Source organism: Watersipora subatra, chromosome 3 (genome assembly GCF_963576615.1).
Source record: "Watersipora subatra chromosome 3, tzWatSuba1.1, whole genome shotgun sequence".
NCBI classification, from domain to species: Eukaryota; Metazoa; Bryozoa; class Gymnolaemata; order Cheilostomatida; family Watersiporidae; genus Watersipora; species Watersipora subatra.
In genome coordinates this window covers 43,796,021-43,810,774 of record NC_088710.1, presented here as the reverse complement: position 1 = coordinate 43,810,774, position 14,754 = coordinate 43,796,021, and the positions used below count along the sequence as shown (strand labels likewise).

General features: G+C 33.3%; 1 protein-coding gene across 3 annotated transcripts in view; it reads right to left on the bottom strand.

The window, feature by feature from the left end:
- LOC137391076 (phosphatidylinositol N-acetylglucosaminyltransferase subunit Q-like) overlaps nt 1-14,662 on the bottom strand; it is a 28,936-nt gene extending 14,274 nt beyond the window's left edge. Inside the window, exons 1-3 of one of the 3 annotated variants that reach the window (XM_068077425.1) lie at nt 14,523-14,662; nt 1,842-1,956; nt 33-108 (exon numbers count right to left, since the gene is read on the bottom strand). In XM_068077425.1, coding sequence (XP_067933526.1) covers nt 33-108; nt 1,842-1,940 — 175 coding nt within the window. In that variant the 5' untranslated portion in view covers nt 1,941-1,956; nt 14,523-14,662. Of the gene's footprint in view, nt 1-32; nt 109-1,841; nt 1,972-4,316; nt 5,653-14,522 lie in introns of those variants that run through there. The other 2 variants (XM_068077426.1, XM_068077424.1) reach the window with 2 other exon arrangements.
- Between the last annotated feature and the right edge of the window lie 92 nt (nt 14,663-14,754).

The window sequence follows — 14,754 nt, the reverse complement described above, 5'->3', positions numbered from 1 at the left end:
ACAAAATTTATACAAATACTTGTTGGACTTACTTTTGAGTATGCTTATTCTCCTTGTATCTACTATGGTAGCAGTAGACGGGCTCGCAAAATTCACATGGCTAGCATCCTGAAAATAATAATATCAGTAATTATCCATGTAAAACTAGTTTATCGTTGGAGTTATACCGAGCACGTAATTCATTCTAGTACCACTGATACAAAATTATGTCACATTAAGAATATGCAACTCACCCATATTTACACCATTGACTATTTAAAGGTTGACTTGCACCAAAATTCACATTACAGTTATTTGATATCAAAAGATTCACTATGTCTTACTCTGTTGTGTTGTAGGTGCAAAATATGTGGAAATGCGATTACAAGCTCTTAAAAGCTCAAAAACGAAAAGCCACCATGGATTGGAATCTCTTTATTTCAATGACGTAGCCACGAAATTTGGTTATTGTCTTGTCACGTGTGTTCTCACGTGAATTGAAAGGCCAATACAAAGCTCATTATAAAACTTATCGTAGTACTAGTTTATGACAAACACTTCGGGTTTTACCGAAGACCCCGTATCAAATATAGATGCTCGCTACTTTACAGTTTTGTTTAGGCCTGGTCTAATCAGCAAGTTGTAATCTGATCATGTGACCCAATACTTCGCAAATAATTTCTGCAGCACTTTTTGATTATCACAAGTGACTAACAGGCTCGTCATGATTATCAGACAATTATATGTACTCCTTCAAGCTAAGGCTAAAAAATTAAACGAATTTTTACGGTAAGTTATAAGATATCACTGCTAAAAGTGACAGCATTACAATGACGATAAAACAGACGCGTAAGAACAATAGACATAGTTTTATTGAATGCGTGAAATATATTTGTGAAAATATTTCGACGAATAAGGTTGCAAGAAAGTATAAACAGAAACCATCTCTCACAACTACATCACATTTGAGCCGTTTTGGAAAAGGAATCCAAACTACGGTGGTTTCGTGTGGCTGCGATTTTCTGTTCAATTTTGAGCTTTTAAAAGCTTGTAGTCACCTTTCCACATATTTTGCACTTACAACACAACAAAGTAAGACATGGCGAATCTTTTCATATCAAATAACGGTAATGTGAATTTTGTTGCAAGTCAACCTTTAAAAACACGTGATGGATAACAACTTTCACTTAAATCTTTTGTCTGTAATTGACAAATAACATGTTTTTGTAACTTTCAGATATTCATAAAAATTGCCATGTTGGTGCATGATGATTACTTGTAATGTTTATCAAATGCGTAGCCAACAAACACACAACAATATTTTAGCTACTTTTGTTAATCACCAGTCACTTTGTAACAAACAGTATCTGAAATGTTGGTCGGTAAATAGGACTGGCAATGAGATGGGCAAGATAAATTTTACAATCAGTTTTACTAATCAATCATCACAGGATGAACGCCCATTAACTTTCAACAGAATTTGAATTTTAAGCAAATTTTTAGATTCCGATTTTATGTGAGTTTGAGTTTCTGATGCATCTACAAGATTAGGTGAACAATATTTTTTGGGCTTATGAGAGCTAGAAACTTTTCAAAAAAACTGACTTATGTTGCGATATTTAATGACCTAGATGAGAGATAAATGGAAGGAGTTTTACACTAGCTTCAAAAGGCAATTACCAAAGCTCGCTGAAAAACCTTAAAGTCAAAAAAGGTGTTTAAACCATGACGCACCTGTAGAACCGTTTTTGAGAGCTGTTAAACCAAAACAAAGATTTTACATAAATATCATAAATGGATTTCATTAAAGATATGCAGTGCTTATGATTCTTGTAAAATAGTTTCTTGACTTGAAAACATACAGAATGGTCAACTTTGACGGCTGAACCAACATCTGAGGATTCTTCGTGCTTTGTTGCGCTTGTGTCAGATCCATCCTTGAGAGACACTGACTTCGGCATATCATGAAGTTATTTCCTGTATTATATAATAATGCTTTACTGTGTTGAAACGACATTATCTTTATATTGTATTTACTAATTCTAATTATACATGTGGGTCTGTACACACCCTTCCAGGATGCACTAAACCAAAACTGTGAAACAGATATGAAATACTAAACTAATTTTGATCACGGAAACATTACTGAAATACAACTGGCTACACATTATATAAACTTGTCAAGAACTGATTAACAAGCTACTTGGGATGTTATGCAAGGGAAAATTTTCATAAATTAATTATATCTTATCAAAGGTAGAAGTCATTAAACAATCAATAAATGAAGGCATGAAAAATTGAGCTACAACCTTACGACTAAATTGAACAAAACTGAATAAATTGACGTGGATTCATAAATGGAAGCTCAAAAGGTAGACTCGGTAACAAGTGCAGTGCTACCACTTGTCTACCAAAAACATTCTCAACTTTCACAAGGGCCGCTAAACAGTCAAACCTTTACTTATGATCACATCAAACAAACCTTTTGACATATGATGTGACATTTGGTTAAATAATTAACTGAAAAATGCGGAGCCCTTTCAAACATCTGTGTAATTTTTCGCTACATAGCAGTTTTGTATGTGAAATTGAAGCTGCTGGTGAAGATTAAAAATTAAACCTAAAAGTGCTTGAAATGATAAAAAACATCAGTTAAAGTAGTTTAAACTTCATGTCGTTTATGCTACAGTAAGTTACATCGCAAAACTATCACTTATTGTAACTATGAGTCGGTACGTTGCAACAACCTATACTTTTGTTACTGTGTCTCTACAGTCGAGCAATAAAAAAGACAGCTTTATCCTCAAGTGCTTTGTTAATTTATTGTTTGCATAACTTAATATTTTCAAATTAGTATTTTATATCATTTTATATAATGCAATTGTTGCTGTGGTATATATAATCACCTGAAGCATGTCATTACCTGAATACCTAAAAATTTGATGGTATTCAGTAGCGAATTTAACAAAATGCAGTGCATTGTTATAAGAATACTAGATGAATGCCCGGCATGGCAGGGTGATAAACAGTTTTTCCATAGAAAATTTATTTTTAATAAACATACAACATTTTAACTTTTAGATGAAGGTATTTTGTTTATGTCTGTGTACTGTTTTTATTTCTGTGTACTGCGTTCATTTTTGTGTACTGTGGTTATTTCTGTTTAATGTGTTCATTTCTATGTAATTCATATTGTACCGGCTGCTGTGCTTATTACAGCACTGTAGAGATTGCAATAGTCTTGTTGACCAAGTGAGATTAGACATTTTTCTTTACGGATGGGCCCACATTTTTCTTCTGGTATGGCTTCACACTTACTGCCAGCTGAGTGTGACATACTTGTTACCCCTGCCAATCCTTTTTGGTTTCCCACTTGTTAAGCATGAAGCCATGGCTGATTATCAGGTGTAATAAGTATGTGCATTATTCTATAGTATAGCCAGTTGAATGTGTAGTGTAATGGCTAGCTCGAACATCTGTGTAACTGGGGGTTCAGCGTTGAAATCCAGTGTGATGTTGGATATTTCGTTGCTAGACTTTAATCATTATAATTGGATAAACGATCGACAGAGACTCCCATTTAGATATATATGCTCAACCGTGAGTCAGTTTTGGCATACAGAAAAATCTCAGAGATAGATTCACATTGTTTGACTGTGTATACATAAGAAACAAGGACAATGAACAATCTTGCTCATATAGTGGGGTGTGAGACCCCTCAATGTACCACAGTGTATTTCGCTGGTCATGACAGTCAATGTCCAATCAGCATTGACAGGCCAAGGGCCATGTGTGACTGCTTATTAACATCTGCAGACTGTTAAATTTGTTACTTGCTGTAGTCTTTTAAAGTGAGCTGTAATTCCGGGAAAGTTTTTTTATGGGAAAATAGTCGTCAGCGTATAAACCTTTTGCTGTTTTTTCAGCAGAAAGCTTACAAGGCAAAACATATATGGGAAGCTGAAGGAACTTTCAGGTTTAAATGCTATGTTTGCAGTTGGCTGTGAGAACCTATATTAAAACTATTATACAATACCAAACTATTATTTTATCGACACAAAAGCAGTCTACCACTGAATTTTGTAGAAACACCTTAATACATATTGCACGTAATTGAGAAGTACGATCATGTATGTATGCATGTATGTACAGTACCATGCGCCTGTAAATTTTACTGGGAATTCTTGAATTAAAAATGGTGTGACTAGAGAAACTCAAAGCATTTTCAAATATACCACACATCACTTGATCTCATCCAGTTAATTAGGGAATCTATCTGGCATGTTCCAATTGTTGTTTTGATTATCATATAATTACAACACAACTTTTCTGGGATAATTTGGTGCTGTATTTTCCACTTTCCATAGTGATCATGCAACCACAAACTGCATCAGACAAATATAAGAAATGAAAATAATTGTGTATCCATAAAAGTACAAAGAGATATAATTAGGATATTTTTAAACATTTAGGGCATGACACGCCTTTATCATGACGTAAAGTAAGAATTGTTACATTGTCTTTAGAAGACAGCTGTACTGCAAGCCCGTAGTCTTCTTGATGCCTACTTCTTGAGATTAAACAAAATAGAGGCAAAAATACCAGTGTGTAGATTTGATTTAGCAGCTTACGGAAAGCATCTAGAACTATAAGAAAGGCCAAGATACAAGCTCGTAATGTTGCAAATACAAGGTGATATAAAAACACAGTTGGCAATGTAAATAACAATATAGCAAACAGTAAAGTGCCAATGAAAAGTTGAGTGCTATCATAACTAGCATGATCAACTCTCTGTCGCAAAATGTTCCATTTTAGACCCCGGAAAAGCCTCCATAAAGAGAGAAGAGCATAGCATGTTAGAGAGTATAGGCGCGAGGAGTATATGTAAAAACAATACATGTGCAGCAGAAAAACTTTAAGTGCATCTTGAAGAATAGCGACTTGCAAGCTGGCTCCACCAGGCAGTCCAATTGCAAATATCGTCAGAGATATAACATCAAAATACTTTCCAGCAAGTTTAAGATACCCCGCCCATAACCAGATGTGATAGGCAAAGAAACGACTAAGAAAGGCTGCAAGGTTATAGTTCAGCTTTAGGCCAGCGGGTACACCCATCAACCAGTCCAGTAACAAAATCATGCTATTCACACACTTTTCCATATGCTGTGATAAAGTCAATGATAATGTTTCCCCATAAATAATGACCAGAGCTATAAATAGAATGCCGACCAAAATGTTGATGATGCTCTCAACGAGCCAAAGCGTACATTTAGAATTACGTTTGCAATAACAATCTTTGTCACTTTGTAAAGCTTCCTTGCGTCTCTTAGCTCTCAAAAGTAACTCATCAGCTGATGATGAATGAAGTTGCAATGTTTCTGGTAACATAGTTTCAAAATGAAAGATCTTGCTTATAGATCTACATATCCTATACGATAACGTATCTTGTTCATCCTCATGTTGTATTCGTGTCTTGGAACACTTGTTATACTCATGAACGATAACTGTGACTGGCTCAGCGGTAGCAACGTAGCATCTCCTAATTGCCTTGCCATCATTAGCAATAGACAATAAAATGAGTGCTTCTTCAGTAACCTTTGGTGTCGACGCAGACGATTGGTGAAGTGGCCAATTCTCTGCCATCCTTACAGTAGATACTTCAGTCACGGACTCCTATAACGTTTTACAGACGAAAATTACACTCGCCTGCTCAAACAGTCGCAAAGAAAATAACACTAAAAAGCTTTGTTGAGTACAAGTTTGTTACGTTGTGTGTACTCTAGCACACTTAATGTACAATAACCTAGAGTAGTCATGCGGCCCAACTGACAAGAGCAGACAAGTCAAAAATTATTGTACATCACAATGCCTCAGCTCTAATTTCTGACGTCAGAAATATTTTATGCAAGTAATAGACCATTGTCTGTCACTGTTATAATATTGGTCATGGCAAATGGTGAAAACAACCACAAACATTAGTGTTCATAAATATCAGGCACTTATTTAATGGCTTTAATATGTATGTTCACTATTTCTAGCAATATATCATGAACTGTAGTAATGCATATTGCTGCCTAAACTTGGATTAAAAATACTCTATAAACTTTTGCAACTTCACCTGATTCTTAGATTATGATTAACCACGAGTAGCCCGTATACATAGCTAATAAATCATTAAATAATATATAAAATAACATATAAAAAGTTAAAAATTATATATGGATGACTATCAGAAAATATTAAGAAAAATAATGACTCTCAAAAAATATCTCATTAGTCATATTAAATAATTAATTTTTATGTAAAACTTGCTACATAAAACTGTCTGGGTTCGTCAGAAATCGATTAAAACTACGTACAATGTGTTTATCATGTAGTAGATACTATCCAAAGAGATCTAGTTGCAAGAAATTTTACACTAAAATGTAGAATGTGTTGCAAAGTGTATCATGACATTTTGCAAATTATGGGTTATTTTTTGTGAAGTACATTGCTTTTACGGTTTCACCTATAAAAACATAGTGTGTGAAAACACTGATGACAATTTTGAAGTATGTGTGATCAGCAAAAACACCAACCATTTATTTTTTAAGCCATGATACCGAAAGCTCAAAAAATAAAGGCTTTGAGGCAATAAGTCAGGTTTGAGCAGAATAGATGACAAAAAATTATTGACCAACAGTAGCAGGTACCTAAGACTCCGCTAAATGGAAGATCGCTAAGTCGGACTCTTTAACCAGCCAAACATAAAAAAACGCTCAACAACATATTTTTTTCTTCTTTTTGCCGACAATAAAAAATTTGCGATATGTAAACATATGTACAGTGTGCGCCGTCGGGTTACGATGACCCTGTTATGCGATTTGTTTGCTCTTTGATATAGATACAATGATTTTTCGCCCTCGCTATATGAAATATTTTTTGCAATACGATATCAACAAAGATTTTGCCGGAGATTCAAATTTGGCTGTCAAGGTGCTGAATATGTCAGAATAACAAATATGCCAATATGATATTAGTCAAAATCATTGACACAACACACGGAAGAGATATGATGCTCGATCTCTTTCAGTTCAGCGTTGTTAATTCTTAGTTATTGTGACAATGAGAGGTAATAAAGTGTTAGCCAATAAAAATGTTGAAGTTCAGTAAAATAGTTAATGCATATTAAAACTTAGCTTCAAGTATGTGTTCAATAACTACATTCATTTAGGCTAAATTCAACGTTTATATTACATGACTGCATCAAAGGTAAGAACTCCCAACGGTACATATTGCACATAGTAGACACTAAACACACTAAAGTTACTGTAGGTGGTAACTATAGTTACTAAGATTAACATGGGTTTGATACTAATTTTTAATATGTACAGTACGCACATAAACTTTTGATGATTTTTATCAAGGGGTGTTTGCATTAGATATTTACTATGGGTTTCTATACCCTTTTATACAAAATATTCACCTTACAATGCCACCACTGGAACAAATTAAAATCATACGGCGAAGGTCCAATGTATATAAAATGTTGTTGTAAATGAAACTAGGCAAATACAGAAAATTGGATCAGCTGTGATAGTTACGAAAACTAATGCACTCAATCTCTAACTAAAAACAAAAGGGTAATTTTTTATTGCGATTTTGAAATATTTCGCTTATAGACTTGAAAGAGCTAAGAAACTCAGGAACTACATGTAATAGATAAAATCAATAAACACCTAATATTAGACCTTTTAGAGTATAATATTAAAAACGGCGGCAGGTAATGTAGTTGCCTGCCACTTTCCAATGGCTAATTTGAGCAGGATAAACTTACTGATAGGAGCCGTGAGAGCAAGTTTTAATAGCATAGCGCCATAACTCGGAGCGGTATGCATATTTTCAATTACATAACAATGCATATCGCTCAATAAAACCATCTACCGGGTGTAGCTTAGTCGTTTAGCATATTGTCTGGAAAACGGGAGGCTCTGAGATAGAATCTTCTGCGACAAATTTTTCATTCAAAGATTTTAATAGCATAACTGGACAGACCAAATAACAGACAAAACCACAAACACTGAGACTTATATATATAGATTTATATTTCTACTACAATTGAAGCCCAGTTTATTATTTAGAGCATTCCAGCATAACTTTTTTTAGGGAAGTCGGTTCAATTGTAGGATGTAATTTAATGTCTTGTCACTGGCATATTTGATTAAGCTCAGCATATGGATATACTGATGGTAGGCTAGTTAGTAGTGATTATTCAGGTTTGGTGTGAAACTGCAGTTTCAAGGCGTCCTGTAAAAAAAACTCCTCTTTTTTTCAATGGGTTGTATTACAGTTTTTTACTTCAAAATACAAATAAAGTGTATAGAAATCAATGGGCTTACCAAATCTGGTCGGTGTGTTAGGTATGATACAATGAATACCATAAGGTTGATTCTTATATGTAAGATACTGTAAAACCTCTAACTGAACACCACCTCTAGTTGAACGCCACCTCTATTTGACTGCCACTACGAGAGAAGGGTTGAAAAATAGAGTGCCACCCTCTATTTGAACGCCACCTTTATTCTAAATATTTCCCCTAAACATACTAAACAAGAATACCAATAAATAGAAATTATCATAGCAATGCTGCTAAAACTGTAATTACCATATTAATATAGATTTCTTGACAGACCAGAGTCACATTCATTCACTGTTTGGTTGATCATAGCTTTTCACTCAGCATTGCTCCAAACATCGGATTATTCAAATACTCTAGATATTACCTTAAACAAGTCTTCATTTTGCTTTCAATTCTATATCTTATGCTTGGACAAGGATTTTGAGATATTATCCGGAACCAAACATGAATATTTTGTTTTAAGGGGTAAAACCAATAATTTAAAAGTTAGCGGAAAGCACAAACTTTTTATAATTAACAGCAGCAGATAGCATTACAGATTGGTGTTTGAATAATATATTTGTAAAACTTTAACCAAATACCAGGTTTTACCAAAATTTTCAAGTTTTTAAAAATAGACAGAAAGATTTGCAGTCTTTGCCAATTGTCGACCAGAAACAGTTGCAATGCGTTTATAGCAGAAAAGTTAAAAATGGTCTGTTTAAAACTTTTTCAATGAAAGCAGAGTGAGCATTAATAGGTTTTAAACAAACGACTTCCGATAGTAGCTAATTTTATGACCTCATTGTATGATAGAGGAAACTCTTGCTAGCGTACATCCTGTTGATTATACTCCACAAAAATGTATGCACAAGCCAATTGATAAAATTCTTTAACAAACGTTTAAAAGCTACTGTGGGCTAAATAAATACAACTCAGACTTTCATTATTTGTGGAATCTGCTTCAAACTTGCATTATAATCATTGGCCATGGTAGGCAACCAAAAAGTGTAGCGCGGTGACTAGATGGGAAAGATGTTGTGTTCAAAAATTGGTCAATCATCTGCTTTGACAATGCATATTGTACATCTGTTTTGCCAAACAAATGACCAGCTTATTTCAGATCTTGGAGCTTGCAAAGTGCAATGTTTTGTCACAAAAACTGACTGTTTGTTCTTCTAACATAAACCAATGCTGAAAAATGAAATATGATTGTATTGGTACTTATAGATGTATGTTTAAAATTCTGTGAATTAAATTTTAATAAAATAATTTGCAGTGGGCTTAGCTACAATACCTTTGCACTAATCAATGAAACAAGGTTACACTAACATAATAAAAATACCAATTTCACAGTTTTGACAGCAATGTTTGGTAAGCAACCATACAACTGACTGTGGTGGCAAAGTCAAACACATACAGTAAACTTTTACAAGCTGATTAGTATTGCATCACAGAGTATACAATAGCACTGTATTCAGAGGGTATGGTTTATTTGCCAAATTATCGCAACATACCAAACTATTATCAATGACTACATAGTATTGTACTAAATTTCTGCATATGCAGTAGTTGGGTGTGATATTTTGTCAGCGTTTTTGTAGGCTGACCTACAGTGGGTTTGACGTCGGTATGCTACACTCATTAATCATTTCATCCTAGCAGTCAAAGTATGTTAAAAAACGCATTGATGAAAAAGTTAACTATTTATCAAGCTTATGAAGAGGTAAAAAAGTACTTAGGAAATTTATGTATTCATAGCAATGACCGGCTAAGAAAAATTTTACTAGTCAGATTACAACTTGGCACAAAATCAAGTTGCCAAATGCCATACAAATTTCTATGATATCAAACAATTGCACTTATTGCATTGCCTGAAGCTACTGAGCAGTGCTCAAGGCAACAGATGTAAACAAAACTCGGTAAACAGAGAAATGAAGATATTATTGTATGCAGTCAAGTTCCATTAAATAGAAGATAGCTGGTATGTCAAAGCAACGCATAACCAAAAGACGGAGAGACAGAGGAGAGTCATATATTTAACTTATTCTCATCCACAAGCTATGAATTTTACTATCAACTGGCATAGTCAAGGCTGCCGTCATAGAGTTATCTCCCTCCTTAGAGTGATAACTGTGCCTTCAACAACACGAGCGTTTCCGGTGCCAACAAGGAGCATTTAGGCCACGCACCTTTTTTGTGCTAGTCAATCATAGTGATTGACAAAACCATAACATCAGCCATGAGAATGATCATGAATTTCCACAGTTAAGATAGTAATTACTGTTCATATTAAAGAAATGATGATTATAGTTTATTACTCTAATATATGCTTATTATTTAAAGCAATTCAATACCTACATGACTAGCAAAGGCACTGAATAGATAGTGTTAAGTGAGTTAATGCAATCAATGATATACAGCCTCCACACAGGGGGGCTGTATATCATTGCTTACTCATAGATAAGATAGATAGTCATACTGGGGTTGTATTACATTGGTGTGATGGGAAGCTAATCGACTGCCATCAACTGAAAGTATTGACATTGTATGGTCATAGAGTAATTCATTGACACCACAGTCCACAAACAGCCCTTGCATGTAATATTAGATTTCAATACATATCAATCAAATACATAGACTAGCTTGAAGCAAAGATGTTCACTAGTTAGTGGACATCTTTGCTTGATGTAAGCAAGCAAAAAGTTTGAAAGTTAGAGTGGCAAATGTTGTTATATGTTAAATAAAAATAAATTACACTTAATCATACTAAATTATAATTATTTAAAAATAAAGTAGGCTTTTTTATTACTTTATTTATTAAATAATTTTTTATTGTAATCATGGCTAAACAGATTATATTTAGCTATTACTTGCAAATTATTTCACATTTACATTTAAACACATTTGCAGTTTCATTTTTCTTCCTAATTTATTTCAACAAAAAACTTCTTTCATGATATGAAATTTAAAAGTTGTAGTGGTTTGAAAAAGCTTGAAAACATTTACTGTTGTTTTTATTTTCTCTCTTCTCTTCATTTATTTCAATTACACAAAACACTTCTCATGATATATAGTTTGAAAGTTAAAGTGGCAAATGTTGTTATATGTTAAATGAAAATAAATTATAATTATACTAAATTATAATTATATAAAAATAAAATAGACTTTTTATTATCTTATTTATTAAATAATTTTACATTGTAATCATAGCTAAACAGATTACATTTAGCTATTACTTGCTAATTATTTTACATTTTAACACATTGACAGTTTTAATTTCCTTCCTAATTTATTTCAACAAAACACTTCTTTCATGATATGAAATTTAAAAGTTGTAGTTGTTTGAAAAAGCTTGAAAACATTTACAGTTGTTTTCTTTTTCCTCTTAATTCATTTGAACTGCTTAAAAATATTTTCTCATGATATGAAGTTTAAAAGTTAGAATGGTAAATGTTATATGAAAATAAATTTTCTGTCCAAAGACTTTTTTATTACTCGGGCAAGTCGAATAGTACAGCTCATAGTTGATGGCAGTCGATTAGCTTCTCATCACACTAATGTAATACAACCCCAGTATGACTATCTATCTTGTCTATGAGTAACTGATTGCATTAACTCACTTACTTAACACTATCTATTCAGTGCCTTTGCAAGTCATGTAGGTATCAGGGATTACGTGTATGTCACAATTTCCATTTCCATATTATTTCCATTTCCATAACATTTCCATAATTCATTTCCATTTCCATAATTCATTTCCATATTATTTCCATTTCATAACAATTCCCTTCTTCATTTCCATATTATTTCTAATTCCATAAAATTTCCATAATTCATTTCCATATTATTTCCATTTCCATAACATTTCCATAATTCATTTCCATATTATTTCCATTTCCATAACATTTCCATAATTCATTTCCATTTCCATAATTCATTTCCATATTATTTCCATAACATTTCCCTACTTCATTTCCCTAATTCATTTCCATATTATTTCCATTTCCATAACATTTCTATAATTCATTTCCATATTATTTCCATAACATTTCTCTACTTCATTTCCATATTATTTCCATTTCCATAACATTTCCATAATTCATTTCCATTTCCATAACATTTCCCTATTTCATTTTCATATTATTTTCATTTCCATAATTCATATCTATATTATTTCCATTTCCATACCCTTTCAATATTTCTAAAATAAAATTTCCATATCCATTTCCCTAAAATTATGGAAATATTTATGTTTATGGAAAAGTAAACATTTCCATAATATGTTTAGCAATCCCTGGTAGGTATTGAATTGCTTTAAATAATAAGCATATATTAGAATAATAAACTATAATCATCATTTCTTTAATATGAGCATTAAATACTATCTTAACTGGAAATTCATGATCCTTGTTTAACCATTCTCATGGCTGATGTTATTGATCTAGTCAATCACTACGATTGACTAGCACAAAAAAGGGGTGTGACATAGACGCTCCTTTTTGGCACCGGAAACGCTCGTGTTGTTATCACTCTAGGGGGAGATAACTCTATGGCTGCCGTTAAGAAACCAAAATACTACTTATCCCAAAGCACTCTGGAAATCCCAGTTGTGTTAGGATTCAAATCGTGATGATAATTCCCAGCTACTGGATTTTAAAATGTTCCAAAAGCTAAAAAAAAGTATGCTGCAATAATTTTTCGTGCCAAAATATAATTTGCTTTAAATATGACAACTAGCCATTTTAAATGAAAAGCAATTTACACAAACATTTCTTTTTTTCTAAATGGATTAAAAGCTACCACCTGTTTACTGCGCTAACAGAGATCCATTTGTCACTGGGCAGAGGCTAACTGGGTGAGGTTTGGTGATCTTGGCATTGAGTAGGCTACTAGAAAAAAGTCATTTTGTGTTGCACATGAGATTTAAGGAGAAAACCGTCTCGATTGACCGGGCTTTATGATATGTTTATACATATTGCGCCGCATCAGAATAACTATTCTACATTTTTGTGTCTCAGTGAAGCCAAATATTATTCAAATGATGATCATACTGAAGACTGAAATATATAAGCGGTAATGAGTAGAAGAGGAAGGGTGAAATTATATTAACATTTATTATTGTTCCCATGAAGAGTCGAATAGTCAAAATTGAATAGATTCACATTTACAATACTGACAGAGAAAAGATTATTTGGATATTCAACTTGAAAAGCTGATATCATAGCTCGAAAAGAGGAATGGCAACTACAAAATTGATAGCTAAGTGTCTATTCAGAAAAGGACAAATTTGGTCGCAGTCTTGGACAGATACTGTAAAGCAAACACAGATTTGCTCAATCAATGTATGATTACTGCATAAACCTGTTTTATCTAGCAGAGAGACACTTTCTCAGATCAAAACTCATTTCATTTGTTACATCGCGCACTCGGTGTGCTACCATTACAACAAACGGGAAACAGTCCCATCATCGACCAGTCCGAACCTAGACACTTCCCGATCTCGACAGAGGTTGGTCAGAATCTAGAAAAAGGTTAGTTTGAATGTCGCCAAAAGCTGGTTAAGAAAAAGTAGCTAGAAAATCCTTTGTTCAATTGTTTTCGATGCATGTATGTGTTTCACAGGGAACTGCAACAAAACAAATTCCAACATGTTTCGAAGAAGGCATTGCGGTAGGTTAATACAAGCATAAATATGAAGCTTACAATCGGACGCAGAAATTGTGAAAAACTTGAAAACCCCTTTGAGGTGTTAAAGAAAGAATGCATGACTACAATATAATTGAACTTATTCTATTATTGAACTTATTATATTAAGTATGGTTAATATTGTATGGAGTTTGTGACCAGCCCGTTTCGAGATTGGGACCAATGGCTGTCGAGATTGGACGAGCTGCTATCGATATACTAACTAGTCGAGCTTCAAACCCGTCGAGATTCGGACTATAATCCTAACGAACTAAAGAACCCAAAGCTGAACTGTTTTAATTTTATACAATTAATTTTATATCATTGTACCATAAGCAACCATATATTGCATTCACTGCATTGCACTATTTATAATAATACTTGTTGATTTTTCACATGACAAAACTATAAGCCACAAGGTGGTAAAAAACAATATGTGCATATTTATATTTTTTATACTGATCATCCTTTTTCTTACGTGATAGAGAGTTTGCACAGCTTCATCAACTTTAACGTGAAAGTAATAGTGGTATAAAATTCAAAATATAGTTATAAGCTTGTTGCGTACAACAAAGCGACGAGATAAGCACTATTTGAATATATTCAATTCAATGAAAGTGTACATCAAAATGTCGCATTGAATAACACTAGCGGAAACATGAATAGAAACGGTAAATTGGGGTGATTACTTGGTCACGACCAAGATGCGT